The 27,731-nt window shown below is 55.3% G+C and overlaps 4 protein-coding genes across 8 annotated transcripts; 2 read left to right on the top strand and 2 right to left on the bottom strand.

The window, feature by feature from the left end:
- The first annotated feature begins 869 nt into the window (after positions 1 to 869).
- Positions 870 to 12,046, top strand: NXF1 (nuclear RNA export factor 1). The gene is made up of 21 exons (XM_082748166.1): positions 870 to 1,283; positions 3,424 to 3,607; positions 3,825 to 3,978; positions 4,725 to 4,808; positions 4,925 to 5,029; positions 5,141 to 5,221; positions 5,330 to 5,399; positions 5,546 to 5,634; positions 5,765 to 5,872; positions 6,039 to 6,148; positions 7,965 to 8,001; positions 8,754 to 8,822; positions 8,899 to 8,954; positions 9,064 to 9,171; positions 9,284 to 9,342; positions 9,462 to 9,577; positions 9,697 to 9,739; positions 10,283 to 10,355; positions 10,870 to 11,052; positions 11,507 to 11,567; positions 11,688 to 12,046. Exons 1-21 carry the CDS (start codon positions 1,256 to 1,258, stop codon positions 11,724 to 11,726), a joined length of 1,857 nt encoding a protein of 618 aa, XP_082604292.1. The 5' UTR covers positions 870 to 1,255; the 3' UTR covers positions 11,727 to 12,046.
- Positions 12,047 to 12,154: 108 nt separating this feature from the next.
- TMEM223 (transmembrane protein 223) lies at positions 12,155 to 13,291 on the top strand. The gene is made up of 2 exons (XM_082748175.1): positions 12,155 to 12,496; positions 12,854 to 13,291. The coding sequence occupies exons 1-2, from the start codon at positions 12,199 to 12,201 to the stop codon at positions 13,144 to 13,146; spliced, it is 591 nt and encodes a 196-aa protein (XP_082604301.1). The 5' UTR covers positions 12,155 to 12,198; the 3' UTR covers positions 13,147 to 13,291.
- A 96-nt stretch (positions 13,292 to 13,387) lies between these two features.
- On the bottom strand, positions 13,388 to 15,625 carry TMEM179B (transmembrane protein 179B; the record flags this gene model as incomplete). 3 transcript variants are annotated; one of them, XM_082748172.1, is made up of 5 exons in its annotated part: positions 13,388 to 13,732; positions 13,942 to 14,020; positions 14,202 to 14,336; positions 14,418 to 14,605; positions 15,464 to 15,625. In XM_082748172.1, the coding sequence occupies 5 exons, from the start codon at positions 15,602 to 15,604 to the stop codon at positions 13,571 to 13,573; spliced, it is 705 nt and encodes a 234-aa protein (XP_082604298.1). In that variant the 3' UTR covers positions 13,388 to 13,570. The 3 variants fall into 3 exon arrangements, with proteins under 3 accessions (XP_082604298.1, XP_082604299.1, XP_082604300.1); XM_082748173.1 differs by having other exon boundaries at positions 13,871 to 14,020; positions 15,464 to 15,604; XM_082748174.1 differs by having other exon boundaries at positions 13,916 to 14,020; positions 15,464 to 15,604.
- Positions 15,626 to 15,635: 10 nt separating this feature from the next.
- TAF6L (TATA-box binding protein associated factor 6 like) lies at positions 15,636 to 26,438 on the bottom strand. 3 transcript variants are annotated; one of them, XM_082748163.1, is made up of 12 exons: positions 26,315 to 26,438; positions 25,499 to 25,558; positions 23,812 to 23,971; positions 23,278 to 23,364; positions 22,398 to 22,548; positions 22,198 to 22,248; positions 21,570 to 21,664; positions 19,814 to 19,888; positions 19,469 to 19,689; positions 18,976 to 19,108; positions 16,589 to 16,717; positions 15,636 to 16,455 (listed from the first exon to the last, which is right to left on the bottom strand). In XM_082748163.1, the coding sequence occupies exons 2-12, from the start codon at positions 25,504 to 25,506 to the stop codon at positions 15,685 to 15,687; spliced, it is 1,881 nt and encodes a 626-aa protein (XP_082604289.1). In that variant the 5' UTR covers positions 25,507 to 25,558; positions 26,315 to 26,438; the 3' UTR covers positions 15,636 to 15,684. The 3 variants fall into 3 exon arrangements, with proteins under 3 accessions (XP_082604289.1, XP_082604290.1, XP_082604291.1); XM_082748164.1 differs by having other exon boundaries at positions 19,823 to 19,888; XM_082748165.1 differs by lacking the exon at positions 26,315 to 26,438 and adding an exon at positions 26,100 to 26,183.
- Positions 26,439 to 27,731: the final 1,293 nt, after the last annotated feature.

Genomic DNA, 27,731 nt, shown 5'->3' with positions numbered 1-27,731 from the left:
TGACGCACAAGCTCTGCCTGCTGCCAGGAGTAAAAGGTGAAGAACTCGTTCCCAGCTCCAGCCGAGGCTCTTGGTCCCCTCCAAGCCCCTCACCAAATCCCAGCCAGTCACAGGAGAGTGGAGGAGACACCTGCCCAGAACAATCCCCTCCTGCCCCGCCAGGGAAGTTAATACTCCGTGGCCAGGAGCCACCACCACATCATTCTGAGGTTCCTGGGGTACCCCCATGGCTCACACACCCCAAAGGAGGTTCAAGCTACAGAGAGAACCATCACCGTACTCCTGAGAGCTGGCCCTAGAACTTTGGGGAGGTGCGTGGGGGCAGTCTAGGAGAACTCGCCTTTTCTAGCCCAGGCATTGTACTATTTCCTCTCTCCCTGGTTTCTGTTCAGCAGGTGGTCTTGCTTGCATTCTCAGTGCCCTACTGACGCAAGCTTAGTTCTCGCACAGCACCTCGGTGGTGGGTGGGGAGGTTGTGAAGATAGTTGGTTGCCAAAGCTGTAAAAATGGTCGATTCGTTTGACTCGGCAGCTCTTCTTGGGGAGGACGCATAGATCGGAAATTCATTTTATTTCACAAGTGCTGAGTTCTTGATACATGCCAGGCAGGGTACTGAGCCAGAAGCTGGAGGACGAAAAGCCACGAATTGGTCAAGGTTCCAGCTCTCTTGGAGTTTACGTTTCAGTTTTCTCTCCCCTGATAATCCATTTTATAGACAAGGAAAGCACAGCTGCTGTGGGTTGCTGGCAAAGGGCTGGGCTGAGACTTCAATACTGGCTGTGCACCGCTAGGGGTCTCCGAACCATCACTACCGCTCCAAAGCCCAGGGCTCCCCTTCCTCGGAAGCCCTTCCTGCGACCCCCTTTCCTGTTCCTCTCAAAAGACCTGGGCTGCAGGGGCTTGCTCTTTGCTCCAGCGCTAGCCCAGAGGTGCTGGCGTAGCGACGGACCGAAGAAAGCAGGCAGCGCGGCAGGCCTGGTCCAACAGGGCGAGCGCAGGTCGGTCTCTGGCGGGACGCGGATCGGCCGACCCCGCCCCCAGCGCGGCCGCCCGCCGAGTGCGCACGCGCAGGCGGCTGCGCTCCTCCGGCGGCACCGCCCACCACAGGGGGACGTCGGCGGCGCGCGACGCAGTTCGCAGAATAAATGCGGTGGCGCCGGGCGTAGGAGCGCTTCGGCCGGGGCGCTTGTGGGTGTTCGGTCGTTTGGCGGCGTTGTGGTCCGCGCCTGAGCCGGCCCTGCTTTCTCACTGTGCCATGGCGGACGAGGGGAAGTCTTACAACGGTCAGTGCTGGCCTCAGGGCGGGGAGCGAGGCGATCTGGGGCCCCCGGTGGGCGGCGCCGGCGTAGGCCGCAGCCCCGGGGCGGGAGGCCGCGAGAGGCCGGGCGTTCGCGGGGGACGGCGGCGGCGCGGGCCGGGGGCGAGGCCACCCGCGGGCCTGGCCGCCCTCGGGGCTGGGAGCCGGGCGATTTGACGCGGGAATCCTGGCGTTGCGAGGAGCTTCGGCTCGGAGCGGGCGGCCGGGCAGTGGGGCGGCGAGATTCCTTTGAACTTTGTGGATGGTTGATGCCTGTCAGTTGAGTTTGGCGGCCAGACTCTTCCTTTAATGTGAGTCACTGCCGTGCTCATCGGCTACCTGTGTCCTCTTTTCCACCGCGTCCAGTCTCTTGCCCCGCCTCCCCTGCGGCCTTGGCTTTGGCTTTAATATTTTAAACCTCCACACCAACTCGCTGTGCTAGTCCGAACACTGCGCAGGGTTTCAGGCCAGAGAAGTGGTTAGGAGCACATGACAGCTGAGGTTTGAGTCCTGAGTTGTCTTCACCAAGCTTGAGTGAATTCCACTCCCAGGCCTCATCTTTCTATCTCCTTAAGAAGGTAGCGACTGTACTTATTTCCGAAGTTTGCCCTTGTGTATGTTAAATGAGATCATTCCTATCAAGTTCCTGGAGCCTAGTGCCTGGCCCTGGAGAAAGTTGTCGGTGAATATTAGCCTTGTCTGCTATTCAGCTGTTTGTTTGGTTTTTTCCTTCCTGTAGTCATTTCTTAAGGTTCATTGTTTGCAGCCTGCTAGGCATGAGGCACACCTTCTTGGGAGTCGTCGATTCTTTTTTTCTTTCTTAAAGATTTTATTTATTTGAGAGAGACAGAGAACACATGTAGGCAGAGCATCAGGGAGAGGGAGAAGCAGGTCCGGATGAGGGGCTCCATCCCAGGACTCTGGGATCATGAACTGACCTGAAGGCAGCCATTTAATTGACTGAGCCACCCAGGCATCCTGCATGGACCTTTTTTGGGGGAAGCCATTCCTATACCAGCATTCAGAGGGTCCTGTTCCTGGAGAGCAGTCAAGGACCCTTGGCTGAGCTCCCTAGTTGCCACTAGAACCTGAATCTTAAGAGTTGTCTCCAGTTAAAAAAGCATTTCTGGGGGGAGCCTGGGTGCCTCAGTTGGTTCAGCATCTGCCTTTGACTCAGGTCATGATCCCAGGGTCCTGAGATAGAGACCAGTGTTGGGATCTCTGCTCAGTGGGGAGATAGCTTCTCCCTCTCCACTACCCCACCTCCGCCCCACCCCACCTAATTGTGCATGCGTTTGCTTGTGCGCTCTCTCCCTCTCTCTCTCTCTAATAAAAAAAAATTTTTTTTAAGCATTTCTGGCCAAGGAAATAAAGAGCTCACTCCCAAAACTTCAGTGTGGCAGTTTGAGAACAAGAATTTTAAAGAAGGGGGCGCCTGGGTGGCTCAGTGGGTTAGGGCTTCTGCTTTCGGCTCGGGTCATGATCTCAGGGTCCTGGGATCGAGCCCCACATCGGGCTCTCTGCTCAGCACGGAGCCTGCTTTCCCCCCTCTCTCTGCCTGTCTCTCTGCCTACTTGTGATCTCTCTCTGTCAAATAAATAAAAATATTAAAAAAAAAAAAAGAATTTTAAAGAAGCCCTTAAATTGATTATATTTATAACCATACGACATTTGTACTCTGTAGGCAAAAGAAGGAAGCATGTTTACTGAAAGCTGATGTAACTATTATGATTGATTGGTTTTAAGAGATGTGAGAGAGGTCACCATCCAGATTTTGAGAGAGGTGTAATAGATTTGGGAGGCCAAGAGCAGGCAGATTTCATGTGACTTTACGGTTCCACACCGAGTCCACATTCTTCTCACACTTCCACATCTTGCTTCTTCTCTCCCTAGGTTTCAGTTTCTGACTCGTTTTTCTAAAGCTCTACGCTGTCTTCCAGTAATGTTTCCCCCATGCTGCCAAGCCCCAGAGAGGGTTCTCTCTCCCAACAGACAGAAGTTTGTGTGGAAGTGGGCTCATAGTTGGTGTATATGTCATTCGATAACACAGGCTGCTGGATGCTGTGATCGCCACAGCAGGGCGGACTAGCAACATGTTTTCTAATCGATGTTGTTTTTAACCCCAGAGCACGATGACCGCGTTAGTTTCCCTCAAAGAAGAAAGAAAGGCCGGGGTCCTTTCCGGTGGAAGTATGGTGAAGGGAACCGTAGGTCTGGAAGAGGAGGGTCTGGCATTCGATCTTCCCGCGTGGAGGAAGATGACAGAGATGTGGCAATGAGTGATGCCCAAGATGTTCCCCGAATACGACAGTAAGTGACCAGTTGATCTGGTTTGATTTTAGTGACCCACTTACTTATCTGGCTCTCTTCTGCCCACACCTTTTCTTTTCCCACTTCTAGAAGTGAGAGATGCCAGGGCCAGGTTAATGCTTGAACAGTCTTAACCGCAATCCTGACAACAGCGTGGGAAGCCGTTGAGAAGACATTCCTAGTGTTTGTGGACATTTTATTCTCTGCTTTCCCACAGCAACCCCTATCCTTCCCGACCCAACCGTCGAGGTGACAGTTGGCACGATCGAGATCGCATTCATGTTACTGTGCGGAGAGACAGAACTCTTCCAGAGAGAGGAGGAGCTGGCACCAGCCAGGATGGGACCTCAAGAAACTGGTTTAAGATTACAGTGAGTGTCCGGGTGCCTGGGTGGTTTAGTCAGCTAAGCAATCCCTGATTTTGGCTCAGGTCATTATCTCAAGGTCACGAGATTGAGTCCTGTGTCCTGGTCTCCGTGCTGGGTGTGGAGCCAGCTTGAGATTCTCTCTCTCGCCCTCTGCACCTCCCCCATCTCTAAAAAAAAAAATAAAATAACATTACAGTGAGTGTCCGGGGAAGTAGATGCTGCTAGGGAGAGAGGGGGCTGGGCTCCGAGTGAAGGTCTTTACTTTTCACGTGACAAAGTCAATCTTCTCTGCTGTTTTCTCTACAGTCAGTAGTCTGTCCTTTCTCCTAGAACATCTAAGAGCAGGTTCGGGAAAGGAGACGAAGTGACAAGCAGGATGGGGTAGGGGGATTGGGACATCGGCTAAAGGAAAACGTGATTAACTCGGTGGGAAGTGGAGGAACTGCTCTGACTGTCTCCGCGTGGCTCAAGCCGCATGTGGGGTTTGGGGTCTCTTAAGGCCCCTGAGGGGTGGGCCAGGTCTCAATCATGTCTTAGACCTATTAGACCCAAAAAGTTTTATTTTCTTGAGGAATACTGAGTTTAAATGGACAGAAAGGAGAGGAAGCAGTCTGTGTCTGACTTGAGTAAAAAGCTTTTAACTGGCCCTTTCTTCAGGAAATCTTGTGAAAGTTGGCAGGTGCGAAAGGTGCACTGTGGGTCTGCCCGTCAGCCTGCGGTACAGGTCTTGCCTTTCCTCTGTCCTCTAGATTCCCTATGGCAGAAAGTACGACAAGTCGTGGCTCCTGAACGTGATTCAGAGCAAGTGCAGTGTCCCTTTCACCCCCATTGAGGTGAGTGAGATTAGGCCTTCGTGGCTGGCGGGACACCAAGGAAGGCGAGGGGCCAGCTGGACTTGGGGGGACCCTGGGCTCCGAGTCTCACACGCCTCTGTTTCTTCTCCGTGCAGTTTCACTATGAAAACACACGGGCCCAGTTTTTTGTTGAAGATGCCAGTACTGCCTCTGCGTTGAAGGCCGTCAACTATAAGATTTTGGATCAGGAAAACAGAAGGGTATGTTTAAAGGGCCTGGCCTGCCTGGGGGTTGGTCTCAGCCGGGCATTCCCTCCCTCCCCAGCTCAGGCCTTTCTGGAATTCACCCTGCTCTCCCCATCTGGTCTCCAGATATCGATCATCATCAACTCCTCTGCCCCTCCCCATTCGGTACAGAATGAACTGAAGCCGGAACAGGTCGAGCAGCTAAAGGTGAGGCAGGCTCCCGTCCCGCGTTTCCACTCCGGTCCTCCCACTTCGCCCATCCCCAGCCCTCCACACAGCACGAGTGACCCCCGGCCCCTTTCCCTTGCCCTGCAGCTAATCATGAGCAAACGATATGATGGCTCCCTGCAAGCGCTTGACCTCAAGGGGCTCCGTTCGGACCCAGGTAGGGCCAGTAGCCGTCATCCTCAGGGAGGTGGAGGCCGAGGGGGATCTGTCGGGTGGGGAGGATCTGAGAGTGGTTTGGTACGAGCTCCAGCCTGGAAGGAAAGCTTCTCAGACTTGCCTTTCCTTCCTCTCTGCTTCCTGGAGACTTGGTGGCCCAGAACATCGATGTTGTCCTGAACCGCAGGAACTGCATGGCAGCGACGCTGCGAATCATTGAGGAGAACATCCCTGAGGTGAGGCCTTTGTCGGCTTTTGAGACGGGAGGAAGAAGCCGGCTGGGGTGGGTAGGGTGGGGTCGGGAGGCAGGTGTGTCTCTGAATGGTTCGTCAGCAGAGCTTCCTCTCAACTTTTCCCTGCCCACAGCTTTTGTCCTTGAACTTGAGCAACAACAGGCTGTACAGGCTGGATGACATGTCCAGCCTTGTGCAGAAAGCACCCAGCCTGAAGATCCTCAACCTCTCCGGGAATGAGGTGAGACCTGAGGGCCTGGTAGTGTCACGGGCGGAGTGAGTGGAGGGCTCGCCGGCTGACGGCAGGAGGCTCCAGACGCTCGGGCAGGGACATTCGGGGCTGGGGGTCTCGCTGGCTCTCCTTACCGGGGTGTCCTGAGCGCTCTTTTCTCCCCCGCTCTCCACAGTTGAAGTCTGAGAGGGAGTTGGACAGGATAAAAGGTCTGAAGCTGGAAGAGCTGTGGCTCGACGGAAACCCACTGTGCGACACCTTCCGAGACCAGTCTACCTACATCAGGTCAGTTGTAGCCTCTGTCTCCCCTCCTGGGGACCTTCACCCCCCGGGAGGCTGAGCTAATGCACCCTGACCAGTGCCCGTCTGCAGGAGATGTGCAGCCCTGAGCTGAACCACGTGTCCTTTGGGAGGATCACGTGCTCCTCCCTTCGTCTGTCCGTGTGTCCCAGCTTGGCCCCGAGGTCTCCTTCCCTTCCTTCTCCCCTGACTACCTGTTTGCTGTTCTGTGGTCTTTCCTCTTCCCAAACACAGCCTTTTCTAGAGTCTCCCCACCCTGCTGTTCCAGGAAGGGCATCTCCCGCTTTCTACTGTGACCTGGGGGTGTCTTGCGTACGTGTCCCATATGTGGAGCTGCCTTGTGCCAAGAGCCTGGTATCCCTGGGCCGAGAATGGCGTCCCTCCAGGGACTTCCCGTGGATGGGCCTTCCCCTCTTTGTCTGGTGCTGGGCCCTCTTGTCATTCTGCCAAGAGGGACTCTTCTCATGATCCACATGCCCAAGGTGGTTGCTTGGGCTTTCCCCCTCGTGCTGAGGTTGAGGCCTCCTTGGAGCTGGTGCCATGCACTCCGTCTCTCTTGCCCAGAGCTATGAGCCGGGCCCTTCCTGGAGAAGAAACCTGGGTTCCCCAAGCCATGTGACCAGAGCCAGGGCCCCGCCAGCAGGCGAGGGAAGCCCAAGGCAGGCGCTGGGCGTGGAGGCCACGGGGGCATAGGCTACCGAGGAGACAGAGCACTGACCCTCTCGGGGGGCGCTGCCCCGCCCTCACTCGCACACCTCACGTCACCCTGTTTGGCCCCGGAGGATGGCTGGTTAGCCAGAGACGGGTAAGATTCCTCAGGGAAGGAACAACCTAAGACAGGCACAGTCGCAGAGGGGCCATCAGGAGAGAACTTGGGGGCCAACAGAGGTGGGGCGCAGACCCTCACCCCCCCAACTTTGCAGGGGCCTGAACCCTCACCCCTTCTGAGGGAGGTCTCCTGCCCCCATGGCTGCTTCGCTTCCCACGCCCAGCTGCGATCGGGACCCAGGTACCAGACTGAGACCTGGCCAACAGCATGTGCCCTCCGGCTGCAGCAAGCACCTGTTTCCTGTCTGTACCTTGGACCACGGGGCAAGGGGCAGCCAAAGGAGAAGGCTGTGTGGGTGTCTTCTTCCCTTTTTCTTCCTTGTTTCGGGGATGCCTCCTTGCCGTCTGCAGCTCTTTGGCCTTGGCTTCGCTTTCTCTGTCTTCTTACTTTCTGCTCCTCTCCGTCTCCCCAGCTCGCCCTTGCTCTGGCCCCGTCCTGCCTTCTCTCTCTTCCTCTTCTTTTCCTTCCCTGTCTTCTTCCTTCACCTCCCCTCTTCCTGCCCCCGCCTTGCTCATCTCCCTGCCCCAACATCCTGTGCCATCCCTGTGGTGTGTTCGGGTCTTGGCCACGGCCAGACCGGGCAGAACTGATGGATACCTGTTGAGGCAGCGGAGCCCCTGGGCTCCCACCCCATTCCCTCCTCCCGGGGCTGCACAGGTGAGTAGGTGGAAGGTAAGGGGGGCAGGGAGGGGAAGGACGTCCTGGCTTAAAGCCTGGGCTGGGAGTGCTGCTCTCGTGGCGCTCGGGTCAGGCAGCAAGAAGAGAGTCCGTCTTCAAGGCGGTCATTCCTGGGTGCCCCGGGTGAGGTGGGGAGTGGGGCCTCTTTCCCCAGGGCTCAGAGGCTGGGGAGGAGTGAGAGGACAAGCAGGATGGGGTGGGCGGTCCCTTGGGCATTGGAGTATTTGCTCCTAGAGCAGCTCAGGAGGCACGGTGGCTCTGAAGCGTCACTCACTCGCGTCCCGTTTTTGACAGCGCCATTCGAGAACGATTTCCCAAGTTACTACGCCTGGTAAGTCTGTAGCTCTTTGTTCTTTCCTTTGTTTTTTTTTTTTTTTTTTTTTTTGTAATATTTGGTTTATTTATTTAACAGCGTCCACGCATAAGCGGGGGGAGTGGCAGGCAGAGGGAGGAGGGAGAAGCAGGCTCCCCACAGAGTAGCCCGATGTGGGACTCGATCCCAGGACCCTGGGATCATGACCTGAGCCGAAGGCAGCCGCTTAACCCACTGAGCCACCCGGGGGCCCGTTCTGGTTTTTCTTTTTTTTTTTTTTTTTTTTTTTTTTAAGATTTTATTTATTTGTTAGAGAGCGAGCGAGAGTGAGCACAGGCAGACAGAGTGGAAGGCAGAGTCAGACGGAGAAGCAGGCTCCCTGTGGAGCAAGGAGCCCGATGTGGGACTCGATCCCAGGACGCTGGGATCATGACCTGAGCCGAAGGCAGCCGCTTAACCCACTGAGCCACCCGGGGGCCCGTTCTGGTTTTTCTAACGAGCGCAAGCTCTCCCACCCAGAAGCTCTCGCCTCTCATGTGTTTGTATGACCAGGAATCTGGAGACATGGAGCCCTTTGAGAATCTGGCAAAGGCTATGATCCTTTTCAGAAAGAGGCCTGTAGACAAAAGTTGCCCCTCTCTGGATTCCTGGACCTTCTGCACATGTCCTTGACACTTGATCTCTGAGCCCTCGTTCCGCGTTCGCCCGCCTCATTACTCAACCAGCCTTTTCTCTCTGCTCACGCGGCCGACTTCCACTTCTTCCTGCAGGACGGCCATGAGTTACCCCCGCCAATTGCCTTTGATGTCGAAGCCCCCACAATGTTGCCGCCCTGCAAGGTAGGAAGGGGGCAGTTAGGACGAGGGTGGGGAGGAAAGGATCAGTTACGCGGTCCTGATACCTGTGTGGTTCCAGGGAAGCTACTTTGGAACAGAGACCCTGAAGAGTCTGGTCCTGCACTTCCTGCAGCAGTAAGTATACCGCAGGCCCCGAGGCTGGGGAGCGGTGGGCGGGGCACAGTACAGCCCGCTCTGGGGAGCCAGCGGGGGAGTCAGACTTCCCCTTCTGTGTTCTGCCCAGGTACTATGCCGTGTACGACTCCGGGGACCGGCAGCGGCTCCTGGATGCCTACCACGATGGGGCCTGCTGCTCCCTCAGCATTCCTTTCACCCCCCAGAACCCTGCCCGGTGAGTGTCCCCACCTGCTGCCTGCCCCGCACCACGCCCGGGAGCCCCCGCGAGCCCCTGCTGGCGCGCATGCTGCTCTGACCCGGGCCTCCTTTTCCACTTAATCCTCTAGAAGCAACCTGGCCGAGTACTTCAAGGATAGCAGGAATGTGAAGAAACTCAAAGACCCAAGTAAGTGAGCACAGCAGTGTGAGAAATGGGGCGGGGCGGGGCGGGACTCCGTCACAGGGCCCAGTCACAGGGCCCAGCGCAAGTGGCAGCCCCTGATCTTGGGTTCTCCTCCCCCACAGCCCTGCGGTTCCGGCTGCTGAAGCACACACGACTTAACGTCGTGGCCTTCCTCAATGAGCTGCCCAAAACCCAGCACGACGTCAACTCCTTTGTGGTAGACATAAGCGCGCAGACGGTAAGCACCTGTTTCTTCCCCACAAAAACCAGAACTGAAGGAAGGAGCACTTACAAGCCCTGGGGGCCTCGGGCTTTGGCCGGGAGCCCGCATGGTGACTGATGCCTTTTCTCTTTCAGAGTACGTTGCTGTGTTTTTCTGTCAACGGGGTCTTCAAAGAAGGTAAGAATATTGGGGTCCTGAGCTTGCAGAGTGGGTCTCCCACAGCGAGATTTTTTTCCATGGCCCTCTCAGCTGCCTTCCCTCTCTGTCCCTGACCTCCTCCTCCTCTGCCCTCAAGCCACCTTCATGAGGCCTCCCTTCACCTGTCTTTCCTGTCTGGGAAATGGGAAAAGCCTGAGGATTAGGAGGACACAGACTCTGGGGTCAGGCAGGTCTGGGCTTCCATCCAGCCTTGAGCCCATGGATGTGTGGACAACTTACAGTATCTGCAGGCTTCAAATTCTTTCTTGTGAAGGGGCTTAGTAAGAGCTCCGCCCTGGGGAGTCGCTGGGGGGGGCGCCTGACACCGGCCGCTGGGCTACCTGGTGGTGGTTCGCCCTGGCCTCTGACACGCCTCTTCCCCTCTCCTCCCCTGTACGCCTGGGGTCATCTGTCTGGTCTGCTTCAGTTTAGTCATATCGAGTAAGACCAGGATTGCGCAGCTTTTAGTAAACCTAGTGTGGAGCTGGTTCTGAGGGGTCGTCGTTGTTGTTGATGTTACAGTGGACGGAAAGTCTCGGGATTCTTTGCGAGCCTTCACCCGGACGTTTGTGGCTGTTCCTGCCAGTAACTCAGGGTAAGAGTTGGGCTTATCACATGGGGTCCCAGTCCCAACCCATGGCCAGCATGTGGAAACTGGTGGGGGACACAAAAGGGGAACAAGTCCTCAGGATATTTTCAGAATTTCAGAAAGGCAAGTGGGCATCAGGAGGCAGCTCTCACGGCCGTGAGCTGGGCTCGGGAGCCACGCTGCCTGTCTGGGTGTCTGAGCGAAGAGCAGGTTTTGTCACCGGGAAACTAGCATAAGCTACTTACTTCGTTGTTCTGTCTAGAAGATCCACGGGGAGAAGAACTGTCCTGAGTTGGGGAAGAATGTATAATTCCCGTGTGTTTGGCGTCTGCCCCCACACACGGTTTCTGTGGGAAGGGGCGTAAATGATAAAACGTGACCACGAGTGGGGAAGCGAACTTTGGGGCGTTGAAAGAATCTGTCAGGTATTATAAAAGTATCAAACGTGAGAACAGAAATGATGTTGGGAAGTTGAGGTTGGCTGTCTGTCCAGCTGTCTAAAGTGCTTTTTGTCCCAAAGGCTGTGCATCGTAAACGACGAGCTGTTTGTGCGGAACGCCAGCCCTGACGAGATCCAGAGAGCCTTCGCCATGCCCGCACCCACCCCTTCCTCCAGCCCAGTGCCCACCCTGTCCCCAGAGCAGCAGGAGATGCTGCAGGCGTTCTCTACCCAGTCTGGCATGAACCTGGAGTGGTCCCAGAAGTAAGTGCCGGGCATGTGTAGGAGTAGGGGTAAATGGAGGTAGGGGTGGGCGTGAATGAGTGCTCCTGATATTTTGAAAGCCCAGATTTTAATATGGCCTGTAAAAAAAATGTGGTCTATGCCTAAATCAGCAGAGCAACAATTTTACAGTTCTGCAACTTTTTTTTTTTTTGCTTACCCCGTGAATGTCTTACCTATCGTTATAAAAAGATTACCTTAGTAATTTATAAAAATTACTTCTTTTGACAGCTGCTTATCCTTTGTATCCAGTAGACCAGTGATAGACATTTGAATTTTTACTTATTTTTCATTTGTAATACATAGTGCAAGAATGTATGTAATTTTGGTACACACGGGTGAGTGTTTCTCTAGGAAGGATTGTGAAGAGGCGTTTAGTGAGCAGGGTGAGTGCATTTTGGTTCTGATTGTGGTGCCTGTTCTTCCCCCACTCAAGGTGCCTTCAGGACAATAACTGGGACTATACCATATCTGCCCAGGCCTTTACTCATCTCAAGGTAAGTTTCAGGAATTTGGCAGCAAAAAGACCAGGGATTTCTGGGCCTTGAGAGGGTCAAGCCAGCCAGGGGGGTTGGGGGAAAGGGGTTGGCTCTATTGACCTTTTCTTTCTTCCTAAGGCCAAGGGTGAGATCCCAGAAGTGGCGTTTATGAAGTGATTGGTAGACCTGCCCCAGAAGAAGCCCTTGTAAAATAGCCCTTGGATATTTGATGTCTTCTTGTCGTGGCTGTTGTCTCCTCCTCTCTGGCCCCAAGGCCACCCCGTGACTGTGACCGAAGAGGAAGGGCTGCTGGATCCCTCTCCTCACCTGCCTTCTGGAAGACTTCTGGAAGACTTCTGGAAGATTGAGCCTCACTGGTGCCAGGAAGCCAAAGCTTACTTTGTAGAACTGACACTAAACTCCCCGAAGGACTTAGGTGCTTTGTGTACTTAACCCAGAACCCGCCCTACTTTTTAAGATAAAAGAGTGATATTGTATTTTGTGTCCGGTGTGCTACATTGTTTTTTAGCCTCGCCCCTGCCCGCAGTAGGGGGCCGGGGCGGGGCCGATGAAGGCGCATGGCCCCTAAGCTGGGGGGGTGGGGCTGCCGACCGGAAGTCCCTCCCCGGAAGCGGCGCTGCGCGGATTCATGGCTGCATTGGGGAGGCGGTGGTCTGCTCGGGTGTTCCTTGCACTGCGGCCCCTGCACGACGCGGCTCCACCTCGGGACGTCCTGCTCTTCCAGCATGAACGGAGCCGCTTCTTCGCCGTCCTCGGGCTGTTCTGCGCCGGCCAGGGCGTCTTCTGGGCCTCCCTGGCTGTGGCAGCCTTGGCCCGACCCCCAGCCCGCGCGCTGCCTCCAGACGGGGAGCCCGCAGAGCGCGGCCGCCTGGACCTGCGCTCCGCTCTCTGGCGCTACGGCCTGGCCGTCGGCTGCGGTGCCATCGGTAAGGCGTGGGCTGGCCTCCCACCACCGGGACGTGGGGCGGCTGGACACGACCCTCCCTGCCCCAGCAAGGACAGTGCGGGGCTCCCGACCTGGAGGCCCCCCAGCCAAGCCCTCGGACAGGCCTGGGGTACTGCGAGCTTGAGCAGCTACACCGCTCTGGACCCGTCTCCTTGTCCTTAAAACAGGGGTGTACACAAAAGCTGTTGGGGAGGAAGGATGAACACGAGAGTCGGGTAGAGGAACTCGGTAAATGTGACTGTCATGGCCATTTTTTTTTTTAATTCGGGGCACTGTTAAGGTTGCTGCTTGGCTCTTTAACAGAAATCCCTCACCCCAAACATTGGTCTTCCTGCAGGTACCCTGGTACTCGGTGCTGGTCTTCTCTTCTCCCTCCGTTCTGTGCGTTCAGTGACGCTGCGGGCTGGAGGAAAGCAGGTGACCCTCACCACTCATGCCCCCTTTGGCTTGGGTGCTCACTTCACCGTCCCTTTGAACCAGGTATCCTGCATGGCCCACCGTGGTGAAGTTCCTGCTATGTTGCCTCTGAAGATCAAAGGCCGGCGCTTCTACTTCCTCTTAGACAAAGCTGGACACTTCCCCAACACAAAACTCTTCGACAATACTGTGGGTGCCTACCGCAGCTTGTGAAGAAACCATTGTGGGTCGCTCAACCCCTCCCAGAGGGGACTAAAAACTGAACCTTAGAGATACGGTGACAATCCGGGTCACAACACAAGGGCACCCAAGGTTCATGAACAGCAAATAAAAGAGGAGTCATCCAAAGGGCAACTGACAGAACCTCTGCCTTTTGTTCCATGTCTGTTGAGCTCTGTCCTCCCCCCGTCCACCTGTCTACAGTGCTTTACCACCAAGAACTCAGTACCAAGAGGAAGGAAGAAAGTAATATAATATTCTGGTACAAAAAGAGCTGTAGGAAGGCAGGGGGCTATCATCATGTTTCCCTCGTGGAGGGAAAACAGGCTCCCAGCATCAACAGGGCCAGGAGGGGACAGCAGGATTGTAGGCACTTGGGCAGAGTCTTTGGCTGCAGGAAGCATTCTTTGGTTCCTCTTCAGGAATGAGAAGGGCGTGGCCCAACCAGAGCATCTGTCTCAGAGCTCCACTCAGGGTCACCCCGCTCCAGAGGCCGGTATGGGGTGGCTTCGGACTTCCACTGCACCACCTGAAGCACCAAGACCACACACCACAATACCAGATTCACCCAAGAAGAGGTCTGTGGGAAACAGGAACAGGAGTGTGAGGAGTGTGGCCATCTCAAATCTGGTTCCACCCACGAACCACCATTCTCTGTTCGCTGTCAGGTTGAAAGCCCTTCAGCCCCTCACAGCCTCTCACTGGAAAGCACCCTTACAACTACAGGTGCTTATAGCAATCTGGGAATCCCTGGGTTTTGAACCAGTCTTTCACATCCCGGGACCTCACTTCAGCATTGTGTAGGTTGGAGTAAAACTGCAGGGCGGTTCCAGGGGGTGTCCATGGAATTTTCTGGGCTTCAGAGCAGCTGCGAGGTCAGAGAGACAGTGGTGAGAAAGGGCGGAACATACCCGACACTCCCATGCCCAGGTGCCCTTCAGGATGAGAGCAACTGACAGGGACAGATAGAGGGTCTCTCTCCACAGAGGCTCCCCTCTGTGGACTCAAGGCAGTCAGCCCCAGCCAGGGCTCCCTCCCTCTTCCATTACCTAATTGTAATGTTCAGGGAGACGATGGATTTGCAGAGAGAACGGGTGCCAAATCGAAGGATACAGGCAGCCACTAAGACCAGGAAGATGGCTATAGCTGAGATGACCAGTGCTATGCAGAGCCCTATCGGGCCTCTATGAGGAGACAGAGAACCAGCCTTGGTGAGATGGGACTTCTCCCAGCTCAGCCCCCGGCCCTCAGGGTAGGGCAGTCACCTGTGGGAGTCCTCAATGCAGCTGCTGTAGACCCAGAAGAGCAGAAGCAGGAGACAGTAGAGGGCCAGGAGGCCAGAGACCCCTGCCACAAAGTAGCAGAGGGATGGGGCCGAGGGTTGGCCTAAGGCCAGGGAGGAGCCATTCAGGGTGGCCACACCATACAGGGGACAGCGGCCACTGAAGGAGCCCTGTGAAGAGAAGCTGCTGAGATGTCTGGTTAGCGCCTCAGCGCGGGCTTATAGCAGGTGTGAGGGATAAGCTAGGAGAGGGCCACCCTAGGAAGTTCTAGATGCACTGTCAGTTCCTGTTTCTGGGCCAGTAGTGATGGAGAGGGCCTGCTGGGGAAGTCAAACCTGCTGTGGCCAGAAGGATCAGGAAATAGACGGTGGTTATAACAAAGGACAGTGAGCTTCGGAGATGCCTCAAGTTCTGGTCTCCCCTCTGCAGAAATCCTAAAGTAAAACCAGGGCTTGGGTAACCTTCAACTATCTCCGATGTTTTTTCATCCGTTAAAAAAAACCCACCACCTAATAGTGCCTACTTCATATTCATAGGGTTACACGACCTGTGTCTACGAAGACGACTGCCTGGGGGGGAAACCCTTGGGCTTTCGGTGGGGGTTTTCTACATGGCTGTTTTGTCACTCACACACACTGGGCTGCATTCCTGCGGCAGCCCGGGATCTCCGCCACCCTACGCTTTATTTCCTAGCGGAGCTCGTTACAACAGTGTCTGATTTAAAGGATGAAGGCAGGGCCTGGACCGAATCCTGCTGCAGAACTAGGCTAAGGTTATACAGCCGGAGCCACCAGGCCGGACTATGCCTGGTGCTGTCAGTCACTCCTGAGGACTCGTCCTTGCGGCGAGGAAACGGCTGTGAAGCAGAACTCCGGCCTGAGAGGCCAGAGCGCGATCGGCGCCCGCCGGCCTCACCCGGCCCACCGACTCCGAAGGGCAGCACGACGGGACCGGGCCGGCCCGGACAGCAGCACCAGCATCCCACCCCACCTCCCCGACACCCAGGCCGGCCCGGCCCCGCCCCGCACCTGGGTCCGGGTCAGCGTCGCGGCCGCCACAGCTCCGCACAGGAAGGCGGCGGTGAAGAGCAAGAGCTCGAAGCGCTGCAGCCAGGGTAGCGCCATGGCGCCCCCGCCACCAGGAAGCCAACCGCCCAAGCCCCGCCTCATCCGGCGCGGCACGCGAGCGCGGAGACGTCACTTCCGACGCCGGGCTTTATTTACAGAGGAGGGGGCGGGGACGCGCCGCTTCAAAGCGGAAGGTACAGCGAGTAGTCTGAGAGCGCCCAGCGGCGGGCCGGGCGGCCGGTGCGGCCGATCATGGGCAGCTTCTGCACGTAGCGCGAGGCCGGGCTGGGCCCGTATGGCGCGGGGAAGGCCGTCTGGAAGAGGCGCCCGCGGCACCGCCTCCCGGCCTGCCGCCCGGCAATGATGAAACGGAAGTGGGGGGCGCCGCGCGGGGCGAAGCGGCTCTTCTGGAAGACGTCGCGGGTGCCGGCGCCGGGCCCCTGCTGCCGGGGCGCCCCCCGCGCCCGGTGCACGCGCGGCAGCGGCCGGCTCTCGGAGGCGGCTGGCGCAGAGGCTGCCGCGGGGCCGCCGCCGCGGGGGCTCTCGTCGCCCTGCGGGCTGACCATGGCGTTAGCGGTCAACTGCGGCATCTTGCGCACCGAGTCCGGGGCGGCCGCCGGCTCCTTCTTGTCCCCGGGCGGCCGCGGAGTGCTGGGTGCGGGCTGCCCGGTGCCAAAGCGGGTGGCCAGGCTGTCCCCGAAGAAGGCGTACAGCTCCCGGTAGATGTCCGCCAGGGTCACCGATGGGGAAGGGTCCTCCGGCCCCGCGCCTCCTGGCGGCAGCGGGAGGACAGACCCAAAGCCTGGCTCGGAGCTGCCCCCGGAGGGAGACTCCTGCAGAAGGAGGCTGTCCCAGGGGAGATCATCCGAGCCCCGGCACCCCCTGCCGCTTAGGCCGCTCTTGTTGGGCTCTGCTGCCTGGGCCTTCATCTTCAGCAGTCGCTCCACAGCCACCTGCAAGAGCAGAGGAACCAGGATAGGCAAGAACTAGGAGGAACCGGGGCCCATTAAGTTTTCCAAAGTAAGGCAGGTGAGCGAGCTGCTGAGCTCAAGCAGGGAAGAGAGGCCCGAAGGGGCAGGCACTCACCAGAATGGCTCCGTAAACCTTGTGCCCATCTGCTTTAACCTGGGCGTTAGAGACGGAATAATCATCTAGCACAGCCTGCAGATTTGTCCAGTAAGTGGACAAGTGTGGGTACAGGACTCGTTCCACCGCCTGGGAGAGAAGGAACACAGTAGGCACCTCTTTGTTGCTTATGGCCTCTCAAGTACCCTACCCATAGAAGACCTACTTTCTATCTCCGATATGAAATTCTTAGCCTGGCATATTCAACCAGCATTTATTTGGAACCCACTCTATACCCAAACCTTTGCTAAGCACTGGCGATAAAGGTCAGGTACAAAGACAATATAAAGTGACCCAACTGTCACTGACCTGTATGACAGGGGCTAAGAGGGCATGTGAGTAATGCCTAGGGCTAGAAACAGACTGATTTAATTTGCCAACTATTACTCTATAGACTCAGCAGGCAACTGCTATTCTTGCTGAGATGTAAACTGGGACTCAGTTCAAACCACCTGCCCAAAAACTGATCAGAGACCTGGTCTCTGATTATGTATCAAGTTAAGACTTCACAGAGGAGGTGACCTCCGTTATGCACTTTGCTGGGAGGGAGTTCTCCAGCTGGTCATCCACAGCCTGAAGATTTGACAATGTTAACAAATGGGCAAGTTCCTCGAGAAATAGAACTTAACTGCTGACTCAGCTATTAAAAACTTGAATAATTCTCTAACCATAGTAGGTACCTAGCCACAAATAAAATCATTGCTAAAATTCAGTCTACAGATATTCAAGGAAAAAAGCATCTCAATCTCACAAGAACAAACAAGAAATGCTCCCACCATGCCTCAGTCTATGAAGTCAGTGTAACCCTGATAATAAAACTCTACAAGGACAGTACAAGAAACTTGTTACTGATTTCACCCCTGAAAACAGAACAAAATCTTAAAATTTAGTAAGCCCAAAAGTATACAAAAAATGCCTTATATTCCAACAAAAGATTTAGGTTTTCTTTAGGTCTATACTATATTGAGTCTATACACAAAAATGTCATGATGGTTTACTATTAAAAATCCATAAACGGGAGCCGCCGTGGTTTAGTTGGTTGGGCTCTTCGTTTCCACTTGGTGATCTTGGGGTCATGTAGTGCAGGGTCTGCTTGAGTCGGCTTGTCCCTCCCCTACCCCCTCCCCTGCTCTCAAATGTGCAAGTGTTCTCTCTAAATAAGTTTTTTTTAAATCCATAAATACAATTAATCACATGAACAGATAAAAGCACAAAAACCTTAGGATCAATCAAAAAATACAGAAAAAGCATTTGATAAAAGTTACACATAAATAAAATCAAGACTATAAAGCAGTATGAAGTAATTTATCTGAGAAAGGTTACCAGTAAACACAAGGTAAATGTCAGCCTAAAAGGGAAGGATATTAGCACTTCTCTCAAAATTGGAAATGACACGGGGCACCTGAGTGGCTCAGTCGGTTAGGTGTCCGCCTTCAGCTCAGGTCATGATCCCGGGGTCCTGGGATCCAGTCCCGCATTGGCTCCCTGGGCTCAGGGGGAAGCCTGCTTCTCCCTCTCCTCTGTGCTCATGCTCTCTGTCACTATCTCTTTGTGTCTCTCTCAAAATCTTAAAAAAAAAAAATTGGAAATGACACAGGATGCCCCTTACCGTTATATGTAAAATGATACTAGCAGTCCTAGCAATAAAATAGAAAGAAATTAAAGGCAATAGCTTTAGAAAAGATGAAATAAAGCTATCATTATATTTACCATATGATCCACATTAAAAAACAAAAAAAGTGAGGCACCTGGCTGGCTCAGTGGGTAGAGTGTGCAACTCCTGATCTTGGGGTCATGAGTTCCCCATGGTGGGTATAGAGATTACGAAAAATAAATAAGCTTAAAAAAATACTCAGTACAAGAGGAATTGAGGGATAGTTCCTTAACATGATTAGCACAGTATGGGCAGGGATTCATGAAGTGGAGATGTATTAGTACTTGCCACGTAGGACTTTTTTTTTTTTTAATAAAAGATTTTATTTATTTGACAGAGAAATCACAAGTAGACAGAGAGGCAGGCAGAGAGTGAGAGGGAAGCAGGCTCCCTGCTGAGCAGAGAGCCCGATGCGGGACTCAATCCCAGGACCCCGGGATCATGACCTGAGCCGAAGGCAGAGGCTTTAACCCACTGGGCCACCCAGGCGTCCCTACGTAGGACTTTTGAAAGCATAAGACACTCATCTACAGAAAGTCAGGCTACCAACTAGCCTGGCTTCAGGAAAGAATTCTATACATGGAAACGCCAAGCATGGACCATTTTTATAAGAAAAGACACACAAATACCATTGTTCTATTTACAAATGGGAGCTCTTATGGCTCTGTCTGTGGGGAAAGGCCAGGGTCCTCACCTTCCAGCCAAGGGCATGCAGCCCCACCACAGCCCCGTAATGAGAGCAGAGAGGCCGCACCGGGTCTGCCAAGACCTTCTGCAGGGAGAGCAGGATCTGCTGATAAAGGCCGCTCACCAGGTCCCCGTGGGTCCTACGGGCGCAGCATTGGGTCAGAGAAGAGAACGAGGCACGGGACCACCCAACTGGACTCAAGTCAGGACACACAGAGAAAATGGCGGTGCCTGGCACACTGAGGTAAGCAAACAAGGTGGCTCGTTGTTCAGGGACTGAAGACTACCCAAAGGGCTGAAGGACCAAGCCCTTGGCACAGTCGCCATCCATTTCTACAATCCCAGGGTGCCACAGCGCAGTGACCGGAAAGCTCTAAATGGAAAGAGGCTCCCTGACCTCACGACATAGGGCCTTGAAGCCAAACATTCCCACCCCCAACCACCACAACCCCCTCAGCGCTGTGGCAGCGCCCCCCTGTTGGGCTAGGCCCAGTGGCTACCAGAAGATGTGGCTGAGCAGGAGGGCGGCGCCATCCCGAAGAGTCCAGTGGTCATTCAGAGGGTTGATGGAGGCAGCCAGCGGCTCCAGGACGCAGTAGAGGACGCTGCCTACCAGGGAGCGAACGTATGGCCCCAAGCACAAGTGTGGGTTCCGAACCAGGCTCCGGGCCACTTGGAGGAGCCGGTGCAGCTGCTCCAGGTCGTGGCTGACAGATTTCACCTGTTTGCAGAAGACCCCGGCTGAGGGGCACATGAGGGGGCGGGGGGGGGGGGGCAGCGGCTCTGCGGGCACCCGCCACCAGCCCTACCCGGGGCTGGGTCACCTCCCCGGCCTGCTCACTCACCCCACTGACCACATAGACAAAGTAAGGCAGGAGGGCCGCTATCTTGGAGTTGGTCTGCAGGTCCTGGAGAGCGATCTGAAAAGGAAGGAGCCAGACTGCCCTGGATCCACCAGCCCCAGGGATAAACGGACAGTTTTTAAAGGACAGTTGAGAATTTCTAAAGTAAAATTGTAAACATTCTCACTCTTTGATTCAGCAACTGTATTTCTGTAAATTTAACCTGCTGTAAGAAATAGCCACTCATGGGACCCCTGGGTATCTCAGTTGGTTGGGCGCCTGCCTTTAACTCGGGTCATGATCCTAGGGTCCTGGAATCGAGTCCCGCATTGGGCTCCCTGCTCAGTGGGAAGTCTGCTTCTTGCTCTGCCTGCTGCTCCCCCTGCTTCTTCCCTCTCTTTCAGACCAATAAATGAACAAAATCTTAAAAAAAAAAAAAAAAAAGAAAGAAATACCCACTGACAAACATACCCACTCCTACCCCTGTCTGTGACAACACGAAACTGAATACAACCTAAGTTTTAACATTTTTTTTAAAATATTATTTGTGCTTTCTTTTTTAAAGATTTTATTTATCTATTTGACAGAGATCACAAGTAGGCAGAGAGGCAGGCAGAGAGAGGGGGGGAAGGAGGTTCCCTGCCCAGCAAAGAGCCAGATGCAGGACTCGATCCCAGGATCCTGAAATCATGACCTGAGCCAAAGGCAGAGGCTTAACCCACTGAGCCAGCCAGGCGCCCTGTCTGACACGTTTTTAATGGAGAAAAGCAGCTGTTCTAAAACCAGATGTTTAATATAATACTTTGGTTTATACTAGTGTAATCACAGTTAAAACATAGGGGAAAAAAGGTAGGCGCTTCTATTAGAGACCCTCACTTTCCAGTTTGTATGCTTTTATTTTACAATACTTCTGTAATGAAATGCTGGTCTTACTTTTGTAAGCAGAACGAAAGTTATGTAAATGAGAAAAACTGTCCTAGGCATGAATCTCTGCTACCTGTGACCCCCAGACTCTTCTGGATATAAAGGTCCTTAGCAGGTATCACGAAGGCATACAACATGCTGGCGAGGCAGGAGCTCCGCTCCCAGGCCCTCCATCCAGCCACCTGCCCTGCTCCTGGAGAAGCAGAGCCGTGCTCCTGAGGCAGGAATGTACGGTAGCGACGTTCCCAATTTTGCCGTGGGAGTGGCAGCGACAGCCAGACACGTGGAGAAGTGGGGGATGGAAGCCCTCTAGGAGAGGCCACATGTGTGAGCAGACCACCAAACCAGTGCTGTCCTGATTCTGGACAGAAGGGGACGGACCACAGGTCGCGTCCCGCAGGCCCTGCGGAGTCCCACAGGCTAAAGCGGCAGGGTCTCCGAGCCGGCCGGGCACCTGACCTGATGCCTCTACTTCCCATTCCTCCCTCTCAAGTCCAGGCAAATGAAAGCTGCCATGTGCCTGTCCCCTTCCCCCCGCCCCGTGGCCACAGGTCAACAGTCACCCTAAAGCGTAGGCTCTAGAATTAAAGGGTGGGGGTACTGACCACGTGAGTCCCCTAAATGCCCCAGCTGAGTGGCCGGTTCCAGAAGAACAAGGGTTCCTGCCAGAGCGGTTAGAGTCTGCCCTGGAGGAGGATCAGCCTGAGAGCATGACATCGCCACCGCCAGCAGCCTCCAGCCACGTTAGCCCGGCGGTGTGGAGTGGACAGGAAGCAGACATCTGAAAGGGTTTTCGGGGAACCTGAAAGCTGGTCTTTGTGCCCCACTCGCTCACCTTCATCAGCTGCGGATCGTCCCCCAGCACAGCCCGGGTCACTTGTTGGTAGTACTTGAGCAGGTCATCAGTCAGCGAAGACACCGCGCTGGGCACTGTACGCGGATGGGCAGGAGGTGGTCAGGGTGGAGAGCCCAGCCCTCTCCCAGCCTCCCCTGCCTGCTCTCCCTCACCCCCACTACCCTCCCTCCACCCTCCACCCTCCCCGCCAGGAGCCCATGCAGACAGGACTCCCAGAGCACGTAGCCACCAGCTTGTCAGAGCAGCCTGACCTCAGCCCTGACCTTGCCCGCTCTCCCCACCTCTGTGCTCTGTATTCTGCCTCCCACCCGTCCTCCACGAGGCAGATTCCTGCTCTGTCCCCAATCCCTCATGAACCCCTGCCATCAGGGACCCCAGCTGCCCAGACTTGTGTGCCAGCATTCAACACCCCACAACGTGACTGGTTCCAAGACTGGGCTGCTATCTCCAAATCCAAGCCCTCTGGGCAGCGGCTGCGCCCCCTCAGGACCATAAGTATTTATCAGTAAATACTTGTCAGATGAAGAATCAGAGAAATGGGGTGCCCCCCTCACGCCGGCTCCTAAGAAAGGAAAGCTCAGAGCCCATTCCCCCTACCACCCCTTACCTGATCCTTGTGGGGCCAGGTTCCCTTTGCCATCTAGGTAGGACACATGAACTAGAACCAGAGCAGAGAGATGGGTGAGCCTGGGGTTTTGCCTGTGGTAGCACCACCCACCCCTGAGTCCCGCTCCATCCACCAGCCTGCCCATCGCCCCTCCTGTGATGACCCTGTTTCTGTCCCCGCCCCACTGCCTGGGCAGTCACCTCTCACAGCTGTCTCGGCACAGCCTTTAGGGATGTTGGTGGCCAAGGCCAGCTCCACCAGGTTCACCTCTCGGTCCTCAGGGAAGTACAGCTCACCCTCTCTGGCAGGGCGCAGGGGCAGTGCCTCCTGGGACCCATAACCACACACGGCCTGAGCAGAGAGAGGACCAGAGGGCAGGCTGAATCCAGGGAGGGAAGAGGTGCTCTACAGATCCTGCCAGGGAGTCTACACTAAGGCAAACCCAAAAGTCCCGAGAAAGGGGAGATGCCCTAGGCTTCAAGCCTATTGCTGGGAATCTGACCGCAGCATCGAGCACTCGCTGGGTCAGGGAGTAGAACATGGTCCCTCCACCCCGATTTGTACGGGCTCTGAGCCCCACACCCCTCTGCTGCTGGTCCTCACACTCACCCAACTTTGAAAACATGACTCCTTTTTTTTAAAGTAGGCTCCATGCCCGATGTGGGGCTCAAACTCACAACCCTGAGATTAGGAGCCACATGCTCTACTGAGCGAGCCAGCCAAGCGCCCCAACACTACTCTCTTCCCAACCTGACCTCCTCCCTCCGAGTCCCTACCCCACAACAACTACGCAGGACATTTTAACATCCACATTTGTGCCCAGGCTCCTCCCTTACCCAGAACGTCCCCCTCTTCCCCTCTTAGCTGAGTCTAATGCACGCCTCCCTTCAAAGCCTGCATCGAGTCCCAGCTCTTCCAAGAAGGCTTCCCGAACCTCCGGGCCCCCCAGCACCGTGGCGGCCATGAGCTTCCCTTGTGCGCACACTGGGTCTTCGTGTGTCTCTCTGTGGTGCCAGCCCCAAGCAGGGCAAGGAGGTGGGTCGTGCCAGCTGAGGCCTCCGCAGCCTGGGCTCAACTCACCTCCACGCTGCTCCATCGGAGAGCCCTGTTGAAATCCTCGACGGTCAGCTTCCGCCGTTTGGTGTGTTTCATGAACTGTGAGCTATTCTGAGAGGGGAGGAACAAAGTCAGGGGACAGAGAGAAGGGGGTATGGAGTCCCCCCAGAGGAGAGAGAGAGTTGGGAGGCAAAAAGGACCCCAGCACAGAGGCCAGAATGTGTGGACTCCAGCGCTGGTCTTGTGCAAACAGCCCTTGAGGTAATGTTCCCTCTCTAGGACCCAGTTTCTCGCATGCAAAATAGGAACATGACCTTGTGTGGCCTGCCCAGCATGGCTGTCAAGAAGATGAGACCATGCCCAGCCAGCACCGTTCGCCAGGAAGCCCCGCAGGCTCAAAGGTAACTCTGGAGAGGGCAGGGACGAGGCCTCCTCTGTTGCCTTGCCTCGAAGCCCGAGTAGGGGCTGCACCCATACCTGTGTAATACGTCCCTGCAGGAGGGGGCGGCCACGGGGAGGGGAGAGCCGGGAACATGCGGGGAGGGAAGGGGAGCAGACCTGTGTGGCCTCTCTGAGCCGGTAGCACACGTCCTCCGCGAGCAGGGCCGCCACCTCGTCGCTCAGCTCCAGGCCCGTGCTCTCTGCCATGAGCCGGACCGACTCCCGAGGGATCTCCACAAACCGCCGCTCTTCCCGCTCGGACATGGCTCCGCTGGAGCTGGGAGTCGGGAGAGAAGGCCTGAAAAGCCACCCAGGCCCCCTCCGAGCACAGGAGCCTGCCTCAAGGCCTTCTGAGCCAGGCTCACTGCTCTTGCTCCAGAAACCCCCAACAAAGGCGCCACGGAGGCTCTGAGCGTCCGAGGCAAAGTGCAAGAAACAGACGAGCCGGGTCAGACAGGAGTGTTGCCTGAGAAAGGGCCTGGCCTTGGCAGTTCACGGAACTGGGCCCCAGCCGTGCCCTACCACTTCCTGAGTGAACGTGGCCGAGGTCTGTCAGCCTGAGCCCTGGTGTCCCAACCTGGGGAACACAGGCAATCGCCCCCGCCCTCCCTAACTCACGGGGTTGCTGTGAGAACGAATGAGCTGGTGCAGGAGGAAGCCAGGGACTAGAACAGTACCCAGATGGACAACAGAAGATGTAACCATGGTCAGTTACAAGTAAAAACGTCATGTCTTCCTCCCTGATTCTTGCTACAACCACTACCTACTGAGTCTTGATGAAAACAGTACTTTCCCCCTTACTCAAAAACCTTCAGTCCTTCCCCACAGGTTCTAAAAGAAACTCTCAACTCCCCGGCTTGACATTCTGTGTTTGGTCCCAAATCTCCACAGCGGTTCAAGCTGATCCCTCCTCCCAGGAAGACCAGCCTAGTGTCTTCCCGCCTGCCTTGTGCTCCTCCATCAGCGCTCAGGCTGGTCTGCCTCCCCCTTTACTCCAAGCCCCCACCCTCTCCTCTTTGCTAAGGTGAAGGCCTGTAAGGTCTTCCTGACCCTATGCCACTGGGGACTGTCAGGCTTTCAACAGCTGGGCTTTTTGCCCATGTGTCTGGTCTTCCCCAAAGGCAGGAACCTGTTCTTCCGTTCACAGGATATGGCAGAGTAAGAATCCAACAAAAACAGTGGCCGATGAATGACTCTGACACAATTAGAAGGCAGGCCCGTAAGGGCCAGAGTGAGGCGTCAGCACCATGGGCAGCAGGGCTCCAGCTCCAGGGTGACCCACCCAGGGGCTGCCCCACTCCTCCTCTCTGGCAAGGCTCACTGGGTCACAAGTGATCTCCAGGTACCTAGATCCAATGGGCATCCTACCCTGGCCTCCCGTATGCCTCCCAGTGGCTCCACACTGGCTCTGGAATAGAGAACAGACCTGGTTCCCAGGTCCTGCATGTCCACCGACTTCTGCAACATTTCTCTCCTGTGTTCTGCACTCCCACCATGGCCTCTTTCTATTCCCCCCGCAAAACACCTGCTACCAGGACGTTCATACACTGCACTACTGGAAACACTCCTCCTTCACTACCAATCTCTAGGTCTAGTGGACTCCTAAGAGGCTTCCTCAAGTCACAGTTCAAATGTCACTTGCTCCGGGAAGTCTCCTCAGACCTCCAGTGTCCAGGTACTTTGCCTTCAAAGCAATTATCACAGTTTGTAATTACGTATCTGTGTGACTTTGCGATTAACTCCTACCTCCCCCACTAGATAGTCAGCTCCACACCAGCTAGGATCATCATGCCTGTTTGCTCACCTTTGCATCCCCAGCGACCGGCACACTGTCAGCACATAATACGCCCTCAATGAACACTTGCTGCAAAAACGAACAAAAAACAGCCATTTTTTTCTAAACACACGCAATGCCTGAGGCACAAAGCTAAGTGCTTTATATGGCTCATACTTCATTTTATCCTCATTAACAATGAAATAAGTATTATATGTATTATATAAGTACTACGTCAATTTCACAGTCAAGGAAATCAAAGCTCTGAGGGGTTCATGTTCAGTGACTTATCCAAGTCCACCCAGCGAGCACTAAGTGGGGCGCAGGGACCAACTCTTGTTCCGAATCATCAGGAGTGGCGGGCTGTGTGGGGAACAAGGCCTGCATTCCCAGCCCGAAGACCTGGCGTTGGAGACCCGCCAACGGATAATTCTGAAGTTTCTGTTTCCCTGTCCGTGAAATGAGAATATGAAGTCCTGCCCACGCGGGAAGCGCGGATGGAGTTTCCCTACTGGATGTCCACATTAAGACGCACAAAGTCCAGGCTCTGACCAAGGTCTCCCTCCACCCCAATCTCCTCTCTGCATCCTCAGAGCCACTAGCCACACTGGGAAAGAGCGTGGGAACTGACCGCCACCGGCCTCGGGGGTGTGCATCCCCCCACCAAGCCTCGCTGCATCCCCGATCCAGAAGTGGCGGGGTGGGGTGGAAGAGGTCAGGGGTTACCGAACTTGGGTCACGTGGTCAGAGAAGGGGGCGGGCCCCCAGAGGAGCCGGCCCTAAGACCGGTGAGTGCGCGGCCCACAGCGGGACCGAGAGTGCGAGGCCCTGCGAGGGCCTGCTCACCTGAGGGCTCCGGGCGCAGCGAAGGTGTCTACCCAGACGGCTGCGGTGGCGGCGGCGGCTGCGCCCACTCACCCTGCTCACCCTAATTCCCTCTCTCTGAGCGCAGGCCCCACCCTCCAAGAGCACAGCCAATCGGCGAGCGCCTTGCGAAGTTCCCGCCCTCCCGGGGGCTTCCGGCCAAGCGGTTGGCCTCTGTGAAGGGGCTGTAAAACCATCTGGGCGCGATGGGGTCACGTGACGCCGAGGCGTCGGGCTTCTTAAAGCGACAGCTCTTGGGAATTTTTGCGAGTAGATACCTATGGTTTGGCTTGAAAAGCGTATGGTCAAGGATAGCGTCCTTATTCCTTTAGTCTAGTCTGCTCCTGAGTTTCCGAACATTTGCATTTATGCGACTGCAACGAAGCTTTAAACTTTAATGTCTAATCAAAGTTTTCTTTGCCCGCTTGCTGGGGCTCGGCTTACCCCTCCAACATCACCGGCACTTCCCTTTCCCGCCATAGGGTTGGAGCTCCCGATGGGTATTCTCTTCCAGACAGAAGGGTCTTCCCACTGGCCCGAACTCAACGTGCAAGCTGCAGACGCCAGGGCCATGCTCACTCTGACACCCTACCTCCTATCTTTTTCATTCCTGTTCTTACTGAACAGGAGCCCAAACATAAGCCCTCACCTGCCTCGTAGACTTCCTTAACCGTTCTCCCCGCACACACTTTCCCGAACTTGTGCAGTTCTCAGCTCAGAACCAAGTGGGGTTAGTGAGTCAAGTATACTATTTGGAGTCAGACTAACCTGGGTCCAAATTCTGCCACCAATTTGGGGCAAATTACCTAACCACATTTTCACCCAACTGCAAAATGGGGTAGTAATATCCACCTCACTGGGTTACTGTAGATAAAATGAGATCAGGTCTATGAAAGCACTTGACAGAGTTGTGGTCGGACCTTCTTCCACATAACAGGCGGCAGACAGTGAATCAATTCCTTTATGTTCATCCAAGATGAGGTAGTTGGCAACAGGCTGTTCATTACAGAAAGGAGTATTCCGCGAGGGAGCATGACTGTATACCTTCTAGCCCTTCCTCCCTCTTCTGATCTCCTGGCTGAGGTGTTTAGTCTGGAGAGCCACTGGCAACCTTGGAGGCAGGAGACAATGGCGGAAGGCCCCGGGGCCTGTGGGATATACTAACACTGTATTCAAGCTATCTGGGGCCCATGTGCCCCCAAGCTCGGGTAGAGGCAGGGGTTGAGGGAAGCAGTAGTGAGACCCACATGGCCACAGATAAGAAAGCTGGGTCCATTCACTCCCCAGCCACCTAGTGCCTGGCAAAGAGAGCTAATGAAGGCTCTGGAGCCAGACTGACAGTTTAAAAACAAAACAAAAGCCCTACCACTCACTAGAGCTGGTGACCGTAGGCATTCTA

The sequence above is a fragment of the Mustela nivalis genome (assembly GCF_964662115.1).
Source record: "Mustela nivalis genome assembly, chromosome: 9".
Classification (NCBI taxonomy): Eukaryota; Metazoa; Chordata; class Mammalia; order Carnivora; family Mustelidae; genus Mustela; species Mustela nivalis.
This window is presented reverse-complemented; position numbering and strand designations above follow the sequence as displayed.

Bases quoted from the DNA above. Each gene is read 5' to 3' on its own strand.
- TAF6L (XM_082748163.1), bottom strand. The intron at 19,109-19,468 runs GTAGCCACTGGG...CTGCGCCCGTAG, and splicing joins CTGCTCAGCCACATCTTCTG to GACCCACGGGGACCTGGTGA. The intron at 16,456-16,588 runs GTGAGTGCCTGC...CTGCTCTTGCAG, and splicing joins AGGTTTACGGAGCCATTCTG to GTGGCTGTGGAGCGACTGCT.
- TMEM223 (XM_082748175.1), top strand. From the start codon at position 12,199: ATGGCTGCATTGGGGAGGCGGTGGTCTGCTCGGGTGTTCCTTGCACTG. The intron at 12,497-12,853 runs GTAAGGCGTGGG...GTCTTCCTGCAG, and splicing joins CGTCGGCTGCGGTGCCATCG to GTACCCTGGTACTCGGTGCT.
- NXF1 (XM_082748166.1), top strand. From the start codon at position 1,256: ATGGCGGACGAGGGGAAGTCTTACAACG. The intron at 9,343-9,461 runs GTAAGTGAGCAC...CCTCCCCCACAG, and splicing joins GAAGAAACTCAAAGACCCAA to CCCTGCGGTTCCGGCTGCTG. The intron at 9,578-9,696 runs GTAAGCACCTGT...TTTCTCTTTCAG, and splicing joins TAGACATAAGCGCGCAGACG to AGTACGTTGCTGTGTTTTTC.